We start from the raw sequence: 21,000 nt of genomic DNA, 5'->3' as shown, positions 1-21,000 counted from the left end.
GTCTAGTTCATCTCCTCCTTAGCGTTGCAAACAAATGCACCAACATAGAATACCCTGTTCCACAAGTATGGTGTAGGTTATGAAAGTTTGAGAAGTTTACATTACATTCCAAAGTGTTGTGACAACTTTTTGTTTAGACTGTCAAAAGTGTAAATTTGCAAGGCCTTGGCACATAAGGCCTTCGGAAAACAATGGAAGGAGTATTTGGAAAGAAAGTTAGGTTAGGTAAGAGTGGCAGTCCTTTACAGACTCACTTAGACAATTTCAAGTCCATTGTGATAGCACGGTAGCGACAGACCAAGGCTTCTGGCGGGAATCGAACCCACGACCCCTGCACTGGTAGTCCAAGCTCGCTGCCAACTCTTTTATGTTCTTCAGACTTTCAGATTATCCGTCTTTGATTACGTCCGTCTTTCGGACACTGTGTTCATCAGACTGTGCGTCTTTCAGACTCTCCGTCTTTCAGAGTGTCAGTCCTTCAGATTGTTTTCGAAACTGTTCGTCTTTCCGACTGTGCATCTTTCAGACTTCGGGTCTTTCAGACTAATCGTCTTCCAGACTAATCGTCTTCCAGACTAATCGCCTTCCAGACTAATCGTCTCCCAGACTAATCGTCTTCCAGGCTAATCGTCTTCCAGACGAATCGTCTTCCAGACTAATCGTCTTCCAGACTAATCGTCTTCCAGACTAATCGTCTTCCAGACTAATCGTCTTCCAGACTAATCGTCTTCCAGACTAATCGTCTTCCAGACTAATCGTCTTCCAGACTAATCGTCTTCCAGACTAATCGTCTTCCAGACTAATCGTCTTCCAGACTAATCGTCTTCCAGACTAATCGTCTTCCAGATTAATCGTCTTCCAGACTATTCGACTTCCAGACTAATCGTCTTCCAGACTAATCGTCTTCCAGACTAATCGTCTTCCAGACTAACCGTCTTCCAGACTAATCGTCTTCCAGACTAATCGTCTTCCAGACGAATCGTCTTCCAGACTAATCGTCTTCCAGACTAATCGTCTTCCAGACTAATCGTCTTCCAGACTAATCGTCTTCCAGACTAATCGTCTTCCAGACTAATCGTCTTCCAGACTAATCGTCTTCCAGACTAATCGTCTTCCAGACTAATCGTCTTCCAGACTATTCGTATGTCAGAGTGTCAGTCTTTCAGTGTGTCGTCTTTCAGTGTATCAGTCTTTCAGGCTGTACGTCTTTCCGATTGCCCCTCTTTCTGGTTGTCCGTTTTAGACTGTCCGTCTTAGATTACGTCCGTCTTTCTGACATTGTGTTCTTCAGACTGTTCGTCTTTCAGACTCTCCGTCTTTCAGAGTGTCGGTCTCTCCGAGTGTCAGTTTTTCAGACTGTCTGTTTTCGAGACTGTTCGTCTTTCCGACTATGCATCTTTCAGACTAATCGTCTTCCAGACTATTCATATTTCAGAGTGTCATTCTTTCAGTGTGTCTTCTTTCAGTGTATCAGTCTTTCAGGCTGTACATCTTTCCGATTGTCCCTCTTTCTGGCTGTCCGTTTTTGACTGACAGTCTATCAGACAATACTTTCTTTAGATTGTCCGTCTTTCAGATTGCCCGTCTTTCAGATTGTCTGTTTTTTGGACTGTCCGGCTTTGAGACTGTCTTTATATCGGAGTATCCGTCTTTCAGACCGCCCGTATTTCAGAATGCCCATCTTCCAGACTATCCATCTTAAAGACCGTCCGTCTGTGCAAACCGTCGGTTTTCAGAACGTCCGTTTTTCAGACTGTGCTTATTTCAGAATAATCTTTCAGGCTATCTGTTTTTCAGACTATCCGTCTTTCAGACGGTCCATCTTTAAGACTGTCCATCTTTCAGACTGTCCATTTTTCAGACTGTCCATCTTTCAGACGTACCGTCTTTAAGATTGAACGTCTTTCAGACTGTCTATCCTTCAGACGTACCGTCTATCAGTTTGACCGTCTTTCAGACTGTCCATCTTTCAGACGTACCGTCTATCAGATTGACTGAGTTTCTTAAAAACTGTCCGTCAGATTGACCGTCTTTCAGACTGTTCATCTTTTAGACGTACCTTCTTTCAGACTGTTCATCTTTCAGACGTACCGTCTTTCAGACTGTTGATCTTTCAAACGTACCGTCTTTCAGATAGGCCTGAAATACGCACAGACTACCCGCCTATCAAACTGTCTTTCTTAAAAACTATCCGTCTTTAAGACTTTCCGTTTGCAGACTTACTGTCTTTTAGATTCTCCGTCCTTTAGACTAGTGTTATTTAGATTGTCCGTCGTTCAGACTTTCCAATTTGGAACTTTCGGATTGTCTATCTTTCTCACTTTCCGTTCTTCAGGTTATCGGTCTTTCTGGGTACCCGTCTATCCGGGTATCTGTCTTTCTGGGTATCCGTCTTTCTGGATATCCGTCTTTCTGGGTATCCGTCTTTCTGGGTATCCGTGTTTCAGACATGTCCGTTTTTCCAATTGTTCTTCTCTCTAACTGTCTGACAATCTTTGAGACTGTCAATCATTCAGACTAACCTCTTTCAATCAGTCCGTCTTTAAGACTGTTTGCCTTGCAGACTGGCTATCCGTCTTCCTGACTATCCGTTCTTCAGACCATCCAGACTTTCGGAATGTCCGCCTTTTTGACTTTCCGCCTTTTAGACTGTCCGTCTTTCAGACTGTCCGTCTTTCCGATATTCCTTCTTTCCGACTGTCTGCCAATCCGTCTTTCGGGCAGTACTATTTTTTTACTGTCCGTTTTTCACAATGTCTGTGCTTCAGGCCACCGTAGCGCAGAGATTAGCATGTCCGCCTATGACGCTGAACGCCTGGGTTCGAATCCTGGCGAAACCATCAACAAGTAAAAACGTGCTAAGTTCGGCCGGGCCGAATCTTATATACCCTCCACCATGGATCGCATTTGTCGAGTTCTTTTCCCGGCATCTCTTTTTAGCCAAAAAAAGGATATAAGAAAAGATTTGCTCGGCGATTAGAGCGATATTAAGATATTGTCCGGTTTGGACCACAATTAAATTATATTTATGTTGGAGACCTGTGTAAAATTTCAGCCAATTCGAATAAGAATTGCGCTTTTTGTGGGCTCAAGAAGTAAAATAGAGAGATCGATCGAGATGGTCATGAGAGAATCCGTCGTACAAAATTTCAGGCAAATCGGATAATAATTGCGACCTCTGGAGGCTCAAGAAGTCAAGATCCCAGATCGATTTATATGGCAGCTATATCAGGTTATGGACCGATTTGAACCATACTTGCCACAGTTGCTGGATATAATAACGAAACACGTCGTGCAAAATTTCATTCCAATCGGATAAGAATTGCACACTCTAGAGGCTCAAGAAGTCAAGACCCAAGATCGGTTTATATGACAGCTATATCAGGTTATGAACCGATTTGAACCATATTTGGCACAGTTGTTGGATATCATAACAAAATACTACGTGCCAAAATTCATTCAAATTGGATAAGAATTGCGCCCTCTAGAGGCTCAAGAAGTCAAGACCCAAGATCGGTTTATATGACAGCTATATAAGGTGATGGACCGATTTGAACCATACTTGGCACAGTTGTTGGATATCATAACAAAACACGTCGTGCAAAATTTCATTCCAATCGGATAAGAATTGCGCACGCTAGAGGCTCAAGAAGTCAAGACCCAAGATCGGTTTATATGGCAGCTATATCAGGTTATGGACTGATTTGAACCATACTTGGCACAGTTGTTGGATATCATAACAAAACACGTCGTGCAAAATTTCATTCCAATCGGATAAGAATTGCGCACTCTAGAGGCTCAAGAAGTCAAGACCCAAGATCGGTTTATATGGCAGCTATATCAAAACGTGGACCGATAAGGCCCATTTACAATACCAACCGACCTACACTAATAAGAAGTATTTGTGCAAAATTTCAAGCGGCTAGCTTTACTCCTTCGGAAGTTAGCGTGCTTTCGACAGACAGACGGACGGACGGACGGACGGACGGACGGACAGACGGACGGACATGGCTAGATCGACATAAAATGTCACGACGATCAAGAATATATATACTTTATGGGGTCTCACACGAATATTTCGAGTAGTTACAAACAGAATGACGAAATTAGTATACCCCCCATCTTATGGTGGAGGGTATAAAAAAATGTTCAGCGGTGGTTTTCCCCTCCTAATGCTGGCAACATTTGTGAGGTACTATGCCATGTAAAACTTCTCTCTAAAGAGGTGTCGCACTGCAGCACGCCGTTCGGACTCGGCTATAAAAAGGAGGCCCCTTATCATTGAGCTTAAAAATTGAATCGGACTGCACTCATTGATATGTGAGAAGTTTGCCCCTGTTCCTTAGTGGAATGTTCATGGGCAAAATTTGCATTTGCAGTGCTTCAGAATCTCTGTCGTTCAGACTGTCCGTCCTTCTGACTCTCCCATATTTTTACTCTCCGGTAGCCATACCTCTCTCAAAAGTCTCCATTCAAAAAAAAAAAAAAAACCTTACCAAATATGGCGTATTATGGGACACAAATGAAAGGTACTTGAGAACAAGACGAATCTGATATTAAAAATTGCTTCTGAATCTCAAGAGGCCCTCCAAACAGAAAATTAGACCCATCGGAACCATATGGGACTCTAATGGGTAATTGGAAGTAAAATATGACTATGAAAATCTTTTACAACAAAAGTAATACCCAAGTTCAAATATGGAGGTATTTGGTAGTACAACGAAACTTTTATCAATATTGGGGCCGAGTCTCAGGCCGCCCCAATAACTCTCAAATTGATATGGAGAGCGATTGCGACATTTTGGGACTAAAATTAAAGGTATTTGAGGGAAGAAAATGAATTTGATATTAAAAATTACTCAGGACAACTTTTTCGTTTGTAGTCCTAGCCGACCAAGTAGACAGATAGGAACCTTAAGAGATTCTAATGAAAGGTATTAGAATTGCCCCCAAGCGAACATACAGGTCGATCGAGACAATATGGCAATCAAATGAAAGGTAATTGGAAGTGGAGTACAAGTCTGCTATTACAATTAGGCGGAATAACGGGATTTTTTTAAATATTTCGTCTGCGACTCTTTCTGTCGTATTGAAAAAAAAAATTAAAAAATTATTTTAAAATCATTGGAATTGCTCATATGTTTAGAGTCATTTTAGAAGAATTATATGGTCCACTTTAAGTATTTGCAATTTGCATCCATCAACTTTTTTATTGGATATTTTTTACATAACCTTTTTAGGTTGCTCCTATTTCATAGATTAAAGCCTAAAGTCGTTTTAATTGTTGAAGGCAAATTTGCATATTTATGTGTTTTTATATTTAAATGATTTTTTTTTTATTGTAAATATGCAAATATGAGCTCGGGCATAAATTCTTTTTTTTTTTTGTCTGTCTGTATATATAATTTTTTTTTATATTTAACTTTATTTGTTTTTTGTTTATTTTGGGGTTTTTTTCTCATAGGCGTTTGGTTTGTTGTTGCATATTTCGTTGTTCTTCCCATATTTTTGATAGTTTTTTTGTCATGTGATTTGTTGCCTTAGAGAATGAAGCTGTTTATGAATAAAAATCTATCATAAATCTTTAACATTTATTATTTCAAACCACTCGTAGATGTTATGTTCCAAACGGTATTCTGCATTCTCACTAGGCTGGTCACTCGCTCAGGTTTCAAAAGGGGAGTGACTTATAAAATATAGCAAAAATCCAAATCAACGAATTGGCTTATGAATAAATCAATCTGATTTTTTGTTTTTAGGGGCGGGGGACTTTCAATCCATATTAAGCAGGTTACAAAGGTTTATGGCTAGCTCGTTTGTCTCCAAGAGTTTTGGAAACAAGGTCAGGTTCTGTCAGCACCACGGCTCCGACTAGCATTTGAGACTTAAACAAAACTAGTCTGTCTTTTGAAGTGGAGCTGTAAAAATGAAGACTTCGTTAGTATTCCTAGTGGCGCTGTTGGTGATAACACAAAATTTCTTAGTTACTCAACAGCAAATTGCCACGAACTTCTTTGATCTGTTGGCGAGATTTGTTCGCGAGGGTACCAGATTGCGCAATTTGGAGCATAGTGAAAATGAGGAGGCCCCCTTACTCAAGGAATACGATTTCATTATCGTGGGAGCAGGAACCGCAGGCTGTGCATTGGCTGCCCGCCTTTCGGAAATTGCCAGCTGGAAGGTATTACTGTTGGAGGCCGGAGGTCCCGAGCTGTTACCCGTCGATATACCCATTGTGGCAAATTTGTTGCAATTGATTCCCGACATTAATTGGGCCTATGCCACACAGCCTTCGGATCAATACTGCCTGGGCATGATTGAGCAACGCTGTTACTTTCCCCGAGGCAAGGTCATGGGTGGCTCCTCAGTGCTCAACTACATGATATATACGCGAGGAAATCGTCGCGACTATGACACCTGGGCCCGCATGGGCAATGAGGGTTGGAGTTATAAGGACGTTTTGCCCTACTTTAGAAAACTGGAAGGTTCGATTGTGCCAAATGCAGAACCTGCATATGCGGGACGCAAGGGACCGGTGGTCGTATCCTATGCCAATAGTCATACGGAATTTAGTGAAGCTTTTGTTAATGCTGCCCAAGAAAATGGCACCCCATACCTGGACTACAATGGCCGAATACAGACGGGTGTTTCCTATGCCCAGACCACCACCAACCAGCAGTTTCGATGGAGTTCCAATCGTGCTTATCTCTATCCCATCAAAGGCAAACGACCCAATTTGCACATACGAAAAAGGGCTCATGTCACCAAAATTCTTATAGATCCTCAAACAAAAAGAGCCTATGGAGTGCTCTTCGAGTCCCAAGGCAAGGTGTATAAGGTGCGGGCCAGCAAGGAGGTTATATGCTCAGCAGGAGCCATTAACACCCCCCAACTATTGATGCTGTCGGGTGTAGGACCAGCAAAGCATTTGCGCAAACTTGGCATCCAGCCATTGGCTGATTTGGCGGTGGGTTTTAATCTGCAAGACCACATTGCCCCACCCCTGAATATAGTGGCCAATGTGAGCAGCATCACCCTGGATAATCTATTCGATGTTGATCAATTGTTGAGTATTCAAACCTACAACAGCACGCTATCGCAGCCCGGGGGCCTGGAGGCTTTGGCCTTCTACGATTTGGACCATCCCAATGTGGTGGATGGTTGGCCTGTCATCGAGCTGCTTACCGCATCTTCATCTTACCATGAGAATCCCTTTTTGGCCAGAGCAGCGGGTCTGCGAAATGATATTTTCAGCGATTTGTATGGTGAGGCCATAAGAAAAAAACTGAATGTCTTTGCCATAGTTTCCATGCAATTGCAACCACGTAGCAAGGGTCGCATTTTGTTGCGCAGCAGAGATCCCAAGAAGTACCCCCTGATCAATGCCAATTATTTGCAAGATCCCTATGATTTGGATGTTATTGTAAGAGGCTTGGAGAAAATATTGGATTTGTTGGAACAACCCTCTATGCGACGCATAAATGCCTCGCTATTGGAAAGCAGCCTTAAACCTTGCAGGCATTTGGGTGGCATCCGATCGCGAAGATATCTGGAGTGCTATGTGCGCCATTTAACCACCACCATTTATCATCAATCGGGTACAGCAAAAATGGGGCCAGCATATGATAGGGAGGCAGTGGTGGATGCCCGCTTGAGGGTTTATGAAATTAGCGGCTTAAGGGTGGTGGATGCCAGCATAATGCCCAAGCTGGTGGCCGGTCATCCCAATGGCCCGGTGTACATGATTGCGGAGAAGGCGGCCGATATGATTAAGGAGGACTATGGATTTTTGAGAAGAAGATGATGTGCAAGCGAACGCCAAACAAAAATTCTTAAAAAAAACTATGTGATATTTTTAAGTGAAATGAAGTTAGGAAACAAAGAACAAGTCTGATGATCTTATAACAAGGAAGATTATGGAGTGTAGTTAAAAAATTTTATTTATAAAAAAAAAACAAATAAAATAAAAATTAAATTAAAAAATTGTGTTTTTTGTATATTTTTGCAAAGAAAAATATTTAAAATATTTAGAGAAAACGATTATTAATAAAGAAAATAATAAAACCAAAACGAGAAAAAAATAAAAACCCAATAAAATAATTAAATAAAATGAATTAAAATAAAAAAAATAAAATGAATTTAAATAAAAAAAAAATAAATAAATAAAAAAATATCAAAAATAAAATAAATTAAAATAAAACAAAATAAAATAAAATGATATATAATAAAATTTAAAAAAAAATAAAATAATAAAAAAAAATAAAATAAAATAAAGTAAAATAAAATTAGATAAAATTAGATAAAATTAGATAAAATAAAATAAAATAAAATAAAATAAAATAAAATAAAATAAAATAAAATAAAATAAAATAAAATAAAATAAAATAAAATAAAATAAAATAAAATAAAATAAAATAAATTAAAAAAAAGTAAAATAAAATAAAATAAAATAAAATAAAATAAAATAAAATAAAATAAAATAAAATAAAATAAAATATAATAAAGTAAAATAAAATAAAACAAAACAAAATAAAATAAAATAAAATAAAATAAAATAAAATAAAATAAAATTAAGTAAAATAAAATAAAATAAAATAATTTAAAATAAAATAATATAAAATAAAGTAACATAAAATAAAATAAAATAAAATAAAATAAAATAAAATAAAATAAAATAAAATAAAATAAAATAAAATGAAATAAAATAAAATAAAATAAAATAAAATAAAATAAAATAAAATAAAATAAAATAAAATAAAATAAAATAAAATAAAATAAAATAAAATAAAATAAAATAAAATAAAATAAAATAAAATAAAATAAAATAAAATAAAATAAAATAAAATAAAATAAAATAAAATAAAATAAAATAAAATATAGTTAAACAAAATAAAATAAAAAAATATAAAATAAAATAAAATTAAATAAAATAAAGTAAAATTAAATAAAATAAAATTAAAAAAAAAAATAAAGTATAAAAAAATAAAATAAAAATAAAATAAAATAATAAAAAAAATTAAAGAAAGAAACCAAAATAAACTACGGTAGGATGTATCAAGCGAAGACCCTTGAAATGAAAGGAGTGGTGGAATGGCTTAGATAACGACAATTAGCATAAATGTTTCCACAAACAGCAATTATATATCGGGAGAACATGTTTCTGCATGAATGAAATGGAGGACACCGTGACGCTAGGGTTAGCATGTCGCACGCCTGGGTTCAAACACCGGTATAGCATGCCGCAAGCCTGGGTTCAAATCCCGGCATGAACGTCAACCAAAATTTTCAGCGGTGGTTATCCCCTTACTAAAGCTGGCTACATTTGTAAGGCATCCTGCCTTGGTAAAACTTCTCTACCAAGAGGTGACACTATGCGGCGCGCCGTTCGAACTCGGCTTAAAAAAGGAGGCCCCTTGTCATTGAGATCGGACTGCACTCATTGATATGAGAGAAGTATCCCCTGTTTCTTGTTCCTGAATGTTCAGGGGAATTTAATAATTTAGTATATTTCTGAATTTAAAAACCGTCCTTGTAGCAGATCTTTCAACGAGATCGCTGAACAGTTCAACATTCACACATTCTTGATGACGGGCCATGGAGATATCCCAGGGAATTGTGGAACAGACCTGCTTGTGAAACTAGGAATTACATTGCACCTGCCAGGGGAACTGGAATCTACAGGGGATGCCTCAAGCGTTATGGAGACCTAGTCTTCGGAATCAGGCCCGAGGGGCAACAAATGACAGATGTTTATAAAAAGGGTGCACCTTCCAAAATTATGTGGCCTAATCCAGATTTGAAGAGGTCTTCCGCTTTGCTGTCGCTGTCTAGAACAGACGTCAGTGCCTTCATGACAGGTCACTACCTTATAGAAATTCATCTTGACAGTCTGAAGGTTCAAAATAAAGACTTTTGCAGAAGCAGTGATGATGTGGAGGAAGAAAAGACTATAGAACATCTGATGTGTGTGTGTGTGTCCCGCACTGGCAGTCAAAGGGAGTTTCACTTTAGGTTCTCAGGTCTTTAAGAACTTGCGGATGTGAACATTCGCAAGTTGTTTATATCCACCACCCTTGGATGGGGGTATACTAATCTAGTCATTTCGTTTGTAACACCACGAAATATAGATCTAGGACACAATATCGTCTCGACATCCTGAGTCGATCTAGCCATGTCCTTCCATCCGTCCGTCCGTCTGTCAAAATCGCGATAGTGGTCGAACGAGTATAGCTAGCCGATTGAAATTTTGCACACATACTTAATATTGATGTAGATCGTTGGGGTTTGCAAATGGGCCATATCGGTGGAGATTTAGATATAGCTCCCATATAAACCGATCTCCCGATTTGACTTCTTGAGCGCCTGGAAGCCTCAATTTTCATCCGATTTGGCTGAAATTTTGCACGGAGTGTTCTGCCTTGATTTTCAATAAGGGTGCTAAGAACGGTCCAAATCGGTCCATAACCTGATATAGCTCCCATATAAACCGATCTCCTGATTGGACTTCTTGAGCCCCTGATAACCTTAATTTTCATCCGATTTGGCTGAAATTTTGCATGTGGTGTTCTGCCATTACTTACAACAACTGTGCCAAGAACGGTCAAAATCGGTCCATAACCTGATATAGCTCTCATATAAACCGATCTCCTGATTTGACTTCTTGAGCCCCTGTAAGCTTGAATTTTCATCCGATTTGGCTGAAATTTTGCACGTAATGTTCTGTTACGACTTCCAACAATTGTGCAAAGTACGGCCTAAATCGATCAAGAACCTGATATAGCTCCCATAAAAACCGATACCGAACCGAAAGATAAATGGTCACAAATTCTATGCTATGAACGCTTTAATACTATGTTTGTAACCCTAACTCAACTTCAAAAGTTCCATCTAATTGCTATGGTAAAAAAGTCTATTTTCCTATTTTGAATTGCTTCAACGGTGGCAAGACAACAATTCAAGTTGCAGTGTCAATAACTTTATTGCGTCATAAGACGTGCTGAGCAAATGCCTCTAGGCTTTTATGCACCAATCTTCAAGATAAAATCTGCAACGACAACAAACAAGTTTCAACTTACAAGTCGGCAATAAAAGTGGCTGAGAAAATCTCGGTCAATGACAACCACATTGCCACAAAAAAAAATCTAACGCAAATGGCAGAAAAGTGAAGACAAGTGTTGATGGCCAAATGGCTATATCAAAAGCTTTATTTTGAAGAGTTTCGCTAATAGAAAAGAGCTTTTATTGCCGTTATATGAGCTGTGCAACAACATAGAATGTAGTAAACTGCGCGCATGAGCATATCTTAGTGCAATGGAATAAGATTGAATTGCTTAAATTTACCTTGACTGCAGCCGAAGTTTACTGAAGTGGCGGATTGTTGCACATGCGCCTTTTTTTTTGATAGCTTTGAGGTCGTTGTAAATCGTTGCACAAAAGCGGTAAGTATAAAAACAACTTGTAGCTTTGGTAAAACAAGTTCATATATGGAAGTTTGCAATTGTCAAGAAGTTCGAAAATTTTCTTCAAATCGTTTGATAGAAGAAACGTTTAGGCATTATGGAATACATGTTGATCATTCTTACTTTTATGCCCTACACCACTACTGTGGTACAGGGTATTATAACTTAACGCATTTGTTTGTAGCACTCAAAAGGAAGAGAGATAGACCCATTGATAAGTATACTGATCGACTCAGAATCACTTTCTGTTTCGATTTAGCTATGTCCGTCTGTCTGTCCGCCTATCCATTTTAATCTGTGTACAAACTACAGGTCGCAAATTTCATCCGATCGTCTTTAAATTTGGTATGGGCATGTTTTTCGGCCTAGAGACGAAGCCTATTGAAATTGGAAAAAATCGGTCCAGATTTGGATATAGCTTCCATATATATGTTCGTCCGATTTGCAGTAATATAGCAATAAAATGGTCATTTGTCAACCGATTCTCTCGAAATTTGGCAGGAAGGATTTTCTTATGACTCTCAATATTACTGGTGAATTTCATAGAAATCGGTTTAGATTTGGATATAGCTCCCATATATATGTTCGTCCGATTTGCAGTAATAGATCAATAAAATGGCCATTTGTTGACCGAATCTCTTGAAATTTTGTAGGAAGGATTTTCTTATGACTCTCGATATTACTGGTGAATTTCATAGAAATCGGTTCAGATTTATTTATTACTCATATATATATATATATATCGCTCGATTTTCACTCCTAGACCCACTGCAAGCGCATTTATTGAGCCTCGTAGGAGAATTTCCAACATGGATTTCGAAGACTGCACAGCACAAAAACAGCTGTGCATGCCATCACCGCACACATTTGCCGTGGCTTCAATCAGCCCAGGCCATGTGATAGGACGGTCCTCGTGGCACTGGACCTATCGAAGGCATTCGACAAATTATTTGAGGACATTGCCAAGACGTCCCTCCAGCCAGTCCTAAAACGCTGAGTCGCGAATTATCTGTGTGGTTGCCAGTCATTTGTGGAATTTAGGGATAAGAAGTCGAAACACCGTAGAGTGAAACAGTGAGATCCCCAAGGTGGTGTAATATCTCCGGCACTGTTTAACTTCTACCTATCCTCCATTCCACCCCCTCCAGACGGCATAGAGATCGTATCATATGTGGACGATAGTACGATCATGGCATCAGGCCCCCCACCCATTGATAACATTTGCGATAGGTTGAACGTCTATCTCAACGAACTTGCCGCATATTTCGCTGCAAGAAATCTGAAGATATCCGCCACCAAATCTTCAGCCACATTGTTCACTACAAATACACGTGAGGTGAATATTCGATGGTCGATGGAGAAATGATTCCGACCACTAGTGTCCCAAAATACTTGGCGTCACATTTGACAGCTCTTACACATTCTCCCCACATGCCACAGCAATATGCGATACGAGTCAAAAGTAGAAACAAGGTCCTCAAGTCACTTGCTGGCAGCACTCGGGGTGCAGACAAAGAAACCTGGTTGACCACATACAAAGCATTTGGGCGGCCTGTGGTAAGTTATGCAGCGCCAGTGTGGTCTCATCAACTTTGTGACACGCAGTGGAATAATATTCAGATCTGTCAGAATGCCGCCCTCTGAACTGCGACGGGCTGTCTCCTCAGCTCTCATGTGGACCACCTCCATCAGGAGACAAAGATCCTACCAGTGCGAAGACATACATGCAGTCTAAGCAATACCTTTAGGGCTGCTTAGCCCAAATGGTGGGCAGAGACCATCCAAAGCCTTAAGGTAGATCTACATGATCTAGAGCGTGAGGTTCAGCGCTACAAGAGAGAACCTCTAGATCAAGCGGCATATCAAGCAGGTCTAAACAACATTCATGCAGACACGGTAACAGATGCGGTAATTGGCTACCGCCTCAATTCCTACAGAGCTAGGATTGATGCCGACGTACAAGATGTATGTCCCGATTGTAACCAGGGACCGCACGATACACGTCACCTGTTTAACTGCCCGACCAGGCCCACTCGACTCAAACCCAGATGCCTGTGGACGCATCTTAGTCGCAGAGTTTCTAGATCTTGACACTCAACAGAATCATGCAGACGAAAGATAGAACACAATAAACTGCTACAACAACAACAACAAAATTGGTTCAGAATTAGATACAGCCCCACTTTTGTAATTATAGGGTAGGTGTAGGGTATTATAAAGTCGGCACCGCCCGACTGTTGCGTTTCCTTACTGGTTTCAGTATTCAAATTTGCAAAGTGAGTAGGCAATTTTTTATGTTTTTTGTATTTTATAAAAAGAAACCGATCATTCATAAACATTCATAAAGAAACAAAAACTAGTTACAATAACTAAAAAATTTACAAAAAACCATTTTTGTTTGCTATGGTTGATTTTTAACATCTTAAGAAGTCAAACCGGTGTACCGGTTTATATTAGAGGTTTTATCTAGGGAACTATCACCAACGCAAATAAACGCATAACAAATATAAATTACTTACATTTGAAAATGTTTGAAAACAATGCAACAAACTATTTCTATTTTAACAAAATTACCTGAAATTAAAAAGAAAAAAATTATATAAATAAATAATTATAATTATAAAAATTAAAAATAAAAAAAAAAAACAAATTTAAAAAATTTAAGCTCAACTCCCTATCAGAAAACCTTTCAACTAAATAATGTCTCCTCTATGGGTTACTTATTTCAAACCAGCTGCATCCTATGGAAATTTACCACCCAGCAGATATTCAGTGCCCTGCAAACCCATAAAAGTTTAGCTCTGAAAACTAGTATAAGTAGAATTTCGTTAATAATTCAAAAACTTGCATAAATATGCAACCGAGCAAACATTAAAGTTGAAATTCCCCGCCGAAAAAAGTGTATTTATATACAAATGTCCACCAGAAAACAACAATACCCTAAGAGAGTTAATGCAAATGTCGAACAGAAACTAACATAATTATATCTTGGTCATGGCCATGTGAAAGCATAATTTGTTTTTTTTCTCTTATCGACCAGACCTATTAAAATAAAATATAGTGATGCTAATGTGTTTTACTAGTCACTCTAGAAACTTAAAATCTTTCTAGAATTAAGATAAAAAAAAACTAAAGCAATTAAAAAAATCATAATAATTTTAGAAACTTGAAAATGAAGGCGCATGCCAAGATTTAGGGGAAAGAGATAATTTAAGACAATTTTTATGGGAAAAAATTTTAGAATATAAGAGTATCAGAATTTACACTTTGAAAATTTATATTATAACTAGGAATTAAATAAAAAATAAATTAAAATAAAAAAAAATATAATAAAATAAAATAAAAAAAAATAAAATAAAATAAAATAAAATAAGATAAAATAAAATAAAATAAAATAAAATAAAATAAAATAAAATAAAATAAAATAAAATAAAATAAAATAAAATAAAATAAAATAAAATAAAATAAAATAAAATAAAATAAAATAAAATAAAATAAAATAAAATAAAATAAAATAAAATAAAACAAAATAAAATAAAGTAAAATCAAATAAAATAAAAAAATAAAATAAAATAAAAATAATAAAGTAAAATAAAATAAAATTAAATATAAAAAATATAATAAAATAAAATAAATAAAATAAATAAATAAATAAATAAAATAAAATAAAATAAAATAAAAAAAATAAATAAATAAAGTAAATAAAATAAATAAAATAAAATAAAATAAAATAAAAAAATTAAATAATAAAACAAAAAAAAATAAAATAAAATAAACAAAAAAAAAACATAAAATAATATAAAAAAAAATAAAATAAAATAAAATAAATAAAATAAAATAAGATAAAATAAAATAAATAAAATAAAATAAAATAAAATAAAATAAAATAAAATAAAATAAAATAAAATAAAATAAAATAAAATATAATATAATAAGATATAATAAAATAAAATATAATAAAATAAAATAAAAAATTATAAAACATAATAAAATAAAATAAAATTTAATAAAATAATATAAAATAAAACAACATAAAATAAAATAAAATAAAATAAAAAATAAAATAAAAAATAAAATAAAATAAAATAAAATAAAACAAAATAAAAAAAATATAATATAATAAAATTAAATAAAATATAATGGTTGCCCAAAAAGTAATTGCGGATTTTTCATATAGTCGGCGTTGACAAATTTTTTCACAGCTTGTGACTCTGTAATTGCATTCTTTCTTCTGTCGGTTATCAGCTGTGACTTTTAGCTTGCTATAGAAAAAAAGTGTAAAAAAAGTATATTCGATTAAAGTTCATTCTAAGTTTTATTAAAAATACATTTCCTTTCTTTTAAAAAATCCGCAATTACTTTTTGGACAACCCAATAAAATATAATACAATAATATAACGAAACTAAAACAAATTAAAAAAAAATTAAATTAAATAAAAATAAATTAAATTAAATAAATTTTATATAAAAAAAAACAATTTGTGTTTGTTTTTTTGTTTGTATGTTTGTTTATGTGTTCCTTATAGACTCAAAAGCGGCTGAACCGATAGTCATGAAATTTTCACTGATGGTGCAAAACGATCCCGTGATGAAAATAGGGTACTAAAATTTTCGACCTTTCCTTACCCTAATTTTCAGAAATGCCAGATTTCGGTGATGGGTGGTGCGATTTAAGCAAAATGTTGTGTGCTCTCTTAAAATAATCTAAAAATAAAAATTTGGTATCCAAATTTTGGATGGGGTACCTAGGGGGGCCACCCCACCCGAAAAACCTACCAAATATGTATTTAGACCAATCACGACAATATGAGACTCAAATGAAAGGTATTAAGGATGAGAAAACGTATCTGATATCCATTTGGCGGACCAAGTGTTAGGGGGACCACCCCAACCCCCAAAACTCCCCTAAATCGAACATATTTACCGACCATGGCAATATGGGACTCAAATAACGGTATTAGCCAGTAGAATACGAATCTGATATCCAAATGTGGGACTACGTTTCTGGGGGTCCATCTCTTCCCCAAAACACCCCCCCAACAATGCTTTATTGCTGACTATGGCAATATGGGGCTTAAATAAAAGGTATGTGAGTGTAGAATACGAATATGATATCCAAATGTGGGGACAATTTGGGGGACCGCTCCTACCTAGGGGGGTCACCCCACCCCCAAAACCTACCAAATATGTATTTAGACCAATCACGACAATATGGGACTCAAATGCAAGGTATTTAGGATAAGAAAACGTATCTGACATCCATTTGGCGGACCAAGCGTTAGGGGGGCCACCCTAACTCCCAAAACTGCCCTAAATCGAACATATTTACCGACCATGGCAACATGGGACTCAAATAAAAGGTACTTGCGACTAGAATACGAATCTAATATCCAAATGTGGAACCAAATGAACTCATAAAAGGTATTTGTGTGTAGAATTTAAATCTGATACCTGGGGGTCCACCCCTTTCCTAAAATACCCCCCAAACAAGACTTATTTGCTGACTATGGCAATATGGGGCTTAAATAAAAGGAATTTGAGTGTAGAATTCGAATCTGATACCCAAATGTGGGGCTAATTTGGGGGACCGCTCATACATAGGGGGGCCACCCCACCCCCAAAACCTACCAAATATGTATTTAGACCAATCACGGCAATACGGGACTCAAATGAAGTGAATTTATGATTAGAAAACGTATCTGATATCCAATTGGCGGACTAAGTGTTAGGGGGACCACCCCAACCCCCAAAACTCTCCTAAATCGGACATATTTACCGACCATGGCAATATGGGACTCAAATGAAAGATACTTGCGAGTAGAATACGAATCTGATATCAAAATGTGGAACCAAATGAACTCATAAAAGGTATTTGTGTGTAGAATTTAAATCTGATACCTAAATATGCGACCAAGTGTTTGGCGGGAAGCCTCTCTCTCCAAAACCATCCCCCAAAGGGGACAAATTTACGACCTTAGCAATATGGGGCTCAAATGAAAGGTCTTTGGAAGTAAAGAAGGCATTTGACATCAATATTAGGGAATAAGTATCTATGGGGCCACCCCACGCTCATAACACCACCCATATGGAACGTATTTGCTGACCATTGCAATATGGGGCTTAAATAAAAGGTTTTTAGGAGTACACCACGCATCTGATAAATATATTAAAAGGCCCAGTTCATGAGTGGCCATCCCTCGAAACACCCCCCAAACCGAACATGTTTACCGTCTATGGAAATATGAGGCTCCAATGAAAAGTAATTGGGAGTAAATCCGGGAAACGTCCCACCTCCATAACAACCCCCACACAGGACTTTTTTGCTAGCCATGGCAATTTGGGTTTTTAAGAGAGTGGAGCTCGATATTGATAGTTTTTAGAGCCCATACCCCAAACCGGACATATTTGCTGACTTTTGCAATAAGGGTTTTAAGTAAAAGGTATTTGAGATTAGAGAACGAAGTTGATATCCAATTTTAAGGCCAATGGCAGGTTTGAGGATTCAAATAAAAAATGATATTTGAGAGTAAAGCTCGATGCTGATATATTTTCAGGGCTAAGTGTTAGAGCGACCACCCCACTCCCCAAAACGCACCTAAATCGGACATATTTACCGACCAGGTCAGTGTGGGGCTCAAATGAAAAGTATTGGGGAGTAGAGAATGAAATTTAAACTCACTTCCGCGACCAATTTTCTGGGTGTCTACCCCTTCCCCACACCATTTGTTTTGCCACACCACGGTGTCTAATTTTACCTTATTTTTCAATAAAAATACTATAAAAATTTATTTTATTTGATTTTTTTTTTCTTAAATCTGCAAGAATAACACAGTAAAAAGGATGTTCGAAAGACCTCAAAACTTAACAAATCAAACTTAACACTATAATACACACAATTATATCATTTGCCATGACTACAGATAGCCATAGTCCTGTTTGATCATATCCGCAGCTTTCTCGGCAATCATATAGGTCGGCCCATTGGGATGTCCGGCTATAATTTTGGGCATAATACTGGCATCAACCACTCGCAACTTCTCTATGCCATAGACTCGCAGACGGGGGTCTACCACAGCTTGTCTATCCCATTTGGGACCCATTTTCACGGTGCCCGATTGATGGAAAATGGTAAAGGTGAAAAAGCGTGCATAGCACTCCAAATAGGGGCGCGAGTTAATTGCACCATATTTTTGGCATTCGGGAATTGGTTTGGCCAACACTTGGGCATTTATTTTACGCATAGCGGGATAGTTCATTAAATCCAAGGATTTCTGCAGACCCCTTACGGTGATATCAAGATCATAGGGATCATGGAAGTAATTGGGATAGATAAGAGGATATGTCTTGGGATCCTTACTGCTGAGCATAATGCGTCCCCGACTGCGAGGTTGTAGCATCATGGGAAATATCAAAAACTTGTTGACCTCATAGTCGAGTATGTCATCGTAAAGAGCATGGTAGATGTCATAGCGCATTCCAAGGGCTCTAACGGTGGCCGGGTTGGCGTCCAAACCTCCGCTGATCAAAAACAGTTCCATGTCAGGCCAGCCATCCGATTCCGTGGGATGATCCAGGTCGTAAAACGCTATGCCCTCAATGCCATCTGGTATGGAGAGTGTACTATTTTGGGTGTGCAGCAAAAGCAGTTCATTGACATCGAAAAATTGCTCAGTCTTTAAGGTGGTTGTATTGGTTAGAAAGCTCAAAACGGGGGCTATGTGGTCCTGCAGATTAAAGCCTACAGCCAAATCGGCCAAGGGCTTTATACCGACCTCGCGCAAATGTTTGGCTGGCCCTATGCCAGATAACATCAAAAGCTGGGGGCTATTAATGGCCCCGGCCGATGATATCACCTCTCTGCGGGCTCGAATTTGATAAGACTTACCCCCCGACTCGAAGGCCACTCCATAGGCTGCCTTTGTCTTGGGCTCAATTAAAATTTTGGTAACAAAAGCCCGCTTTTTGATATGCAAATTGGGACGTTTGCCTTTGATGGGATACAAATAGGCGCGATTGGCACTCCAGCGATAGCCCCCATTGGTGGTGGTTTGTATGTAGGAAATGCAGGTCTGCCTTTTGCCATTGTAATCGCACAGAGGTAGACCATCCTCTTGACCAGCCTTGACAAAGGCCTTCACCAGCTGCGAGCGTCTTGTGGGGTAAGTGACTTTTACAGGACCTTTACGACCCACGAACTCAGGTTCAGCATCGGGTACTAGGGAACCTTCCAGTTTCTTAAAATACGGCTTGACTTCTTCATAACTCCAGCCCTCATTGCCCATGCGGGCCCAGTTGTCATAATCACGGCGATTGCCACGAGTATACATCATGGCATTCAGCACTGAAGATCCACCCATCACCTTGCCTCTGGGAAACAGGCAGCGTCTGTTGTTAACACCCAGACAATATTTGTCCGAAGGCTCTGTGGCATAACCCCAATTAATGTCGGGATTCAATTTCAACATTTGGGCAACAACAGGTATGTCCAAAATTAAAGATTCAGGACCACCGGCTTCTAGCAGTAAAATCTTCCAATGGGGATTTTCGGAAAGCCGAGCAGCCAGAGTACAACCAGCAGTACCAGCTCCCACAATTATGAAATCGTATTCCTTTAGTAGCTGCACATTATTATCCATTGCCTCCAGAGATTCTCCAACGCCTCCTATTTGAATAAATTCCCAAAGCACCGAGAAAAGACTGGGATTGGGAGTTTGACCGAGGGCATGGCGTCCCAGCAAGCTCAGCAGAATTAGAAGGGTCCAAGGTTGAGAAGCCTTCATGACGATGATTGTGATGGGACTTCTTGAATTTTCTTTGCTGCTTAGAGGTTTAGTTACTTTAAACGGACTTCAAACAACTGTGAGCCGTGTATAACATTTCGAGTATCTTAAAATGTTAGATTAGATCATTTTTTTCATTTCGATTACTATTAAATCTGGTTTAGCGTTCTAACTTACGCATCAATGAAGTTGCCCTACACTTGATAAAGTCAAACGACCGAATTTATTGTATGGTTTGCGACGATATTGGAGGAAGGAGTCTAAATAGTTGGCAAAATTATGTCTGTGAATAATTTAAACTTCGCAGGCAAACCTGCAGGGAAGAGCCACCTTGACTTCAATATATTAGTGAAACTTGTTTGGCTTTCATCCCCCAAGTTTCTACGTTTTCTACAATGGGGAATGGGATTTTCATTACAAATAGTTTACACATTTTTCTCATCATACTAACCCGAAGCTTCATGTTTCGAAGAGTGAAATATTGACTCATCAATAATCAAAAATTTTCAGAGCATTAGTTTCTGTAAGCCGTTAAAAAAATATTTCCGTCGTTACCACAAAAGGAGGCCGACTATCTGTAGCCTCACCTGGCCACTATTTTCACAACATGCCTAGGATTTGCATATACTACGAAAGCCTAGCATGAGGCAAGGGTGGTGTTTATACCCAAGCCCGGCAAGGCAAGTTATGCGACACCAAAGGCCTACAAAACCCATAAGCCTTACGTCCTTTCTATTCAAAACCATGGAGCACATTATTAA

General features: G+C 37.7%; 2 protein-coding genes across 2 annotated transcripts; one reads left to right on the top strand and one right to left on the bottom strand.

Moving 5' to 3' along the window:
• The first annotated feature begins 5,808 nt into the window (after positions 1-5,808).
• Positions 5,809-7,804, top strand: LOC106084272 (glucose dehydrogenase [FAD, quinone]). Its single transcript, XM_013247844.2, has one exon. The coding sequence runs from the start codon at positions 5,927-5,929 to the stop codon at positions 7,802-7,804; it is 1,878 nt and encodes a 625-aa protein (XP_013103298.2). The 5' UTR covers positions 5,809-5,926.
• A 10,486-nt stretch (positions 7,805-18,290) lies between these two features.
• Positions 18,291-20,455, bottom strand: LOC106084281 (glucose dehydrogenase [FAD, quinone]-like). Its single transcript, XM_013247854.2, has one exon. It carries the CDS (start codon positions 20,237-20,239, stop codon positions 18,374-18,376), a length of 1,866 nt encoding a protein of 621 aa, XP_013103308.1. The 5' UTR covers positions 20,240-20,455; the 3' UTR covers positions 18,291-18,373.
• Positions 20,456-21,000: the final 545 nt, after the last annotated feature.

Source organism: Stomoxys calcitrans, chromosome 4, assembly GCF_963082655.1.
Source record: "Stomoxys calcitrans chromosome 4, idStoCalc2.1, whole genome shotgun sequence".
Taxonomy (NCBI): domain Eukaryota; kingdom Metazoa; phylum Arthropoda; class Insecta; order Diptera; family Muscidae; genus Stomoxys; species Stomoxys calcitrans.
This window is presented reverse-complemented; position numbering and strand designations above follow the sequence as displayed.

What these genes read in the sequence shown, in the direction of transcription:
- LOC106084272 (XM_013247844.2), top strand. Translation starts at nt 5,927, where the DNA reads ATGAAGACTTCGTTAGTATTCCTAGTGGCGCTGTTGGTGATAACACAA.
- LOC106084281 (XM_013247854.2), bottom strand. Translation starts at nt 20,239, where the DNA reads ATGAAGGCTTCTCAACCTTGGACCCTTCTAATTCTGCTGAGCTTGCTG.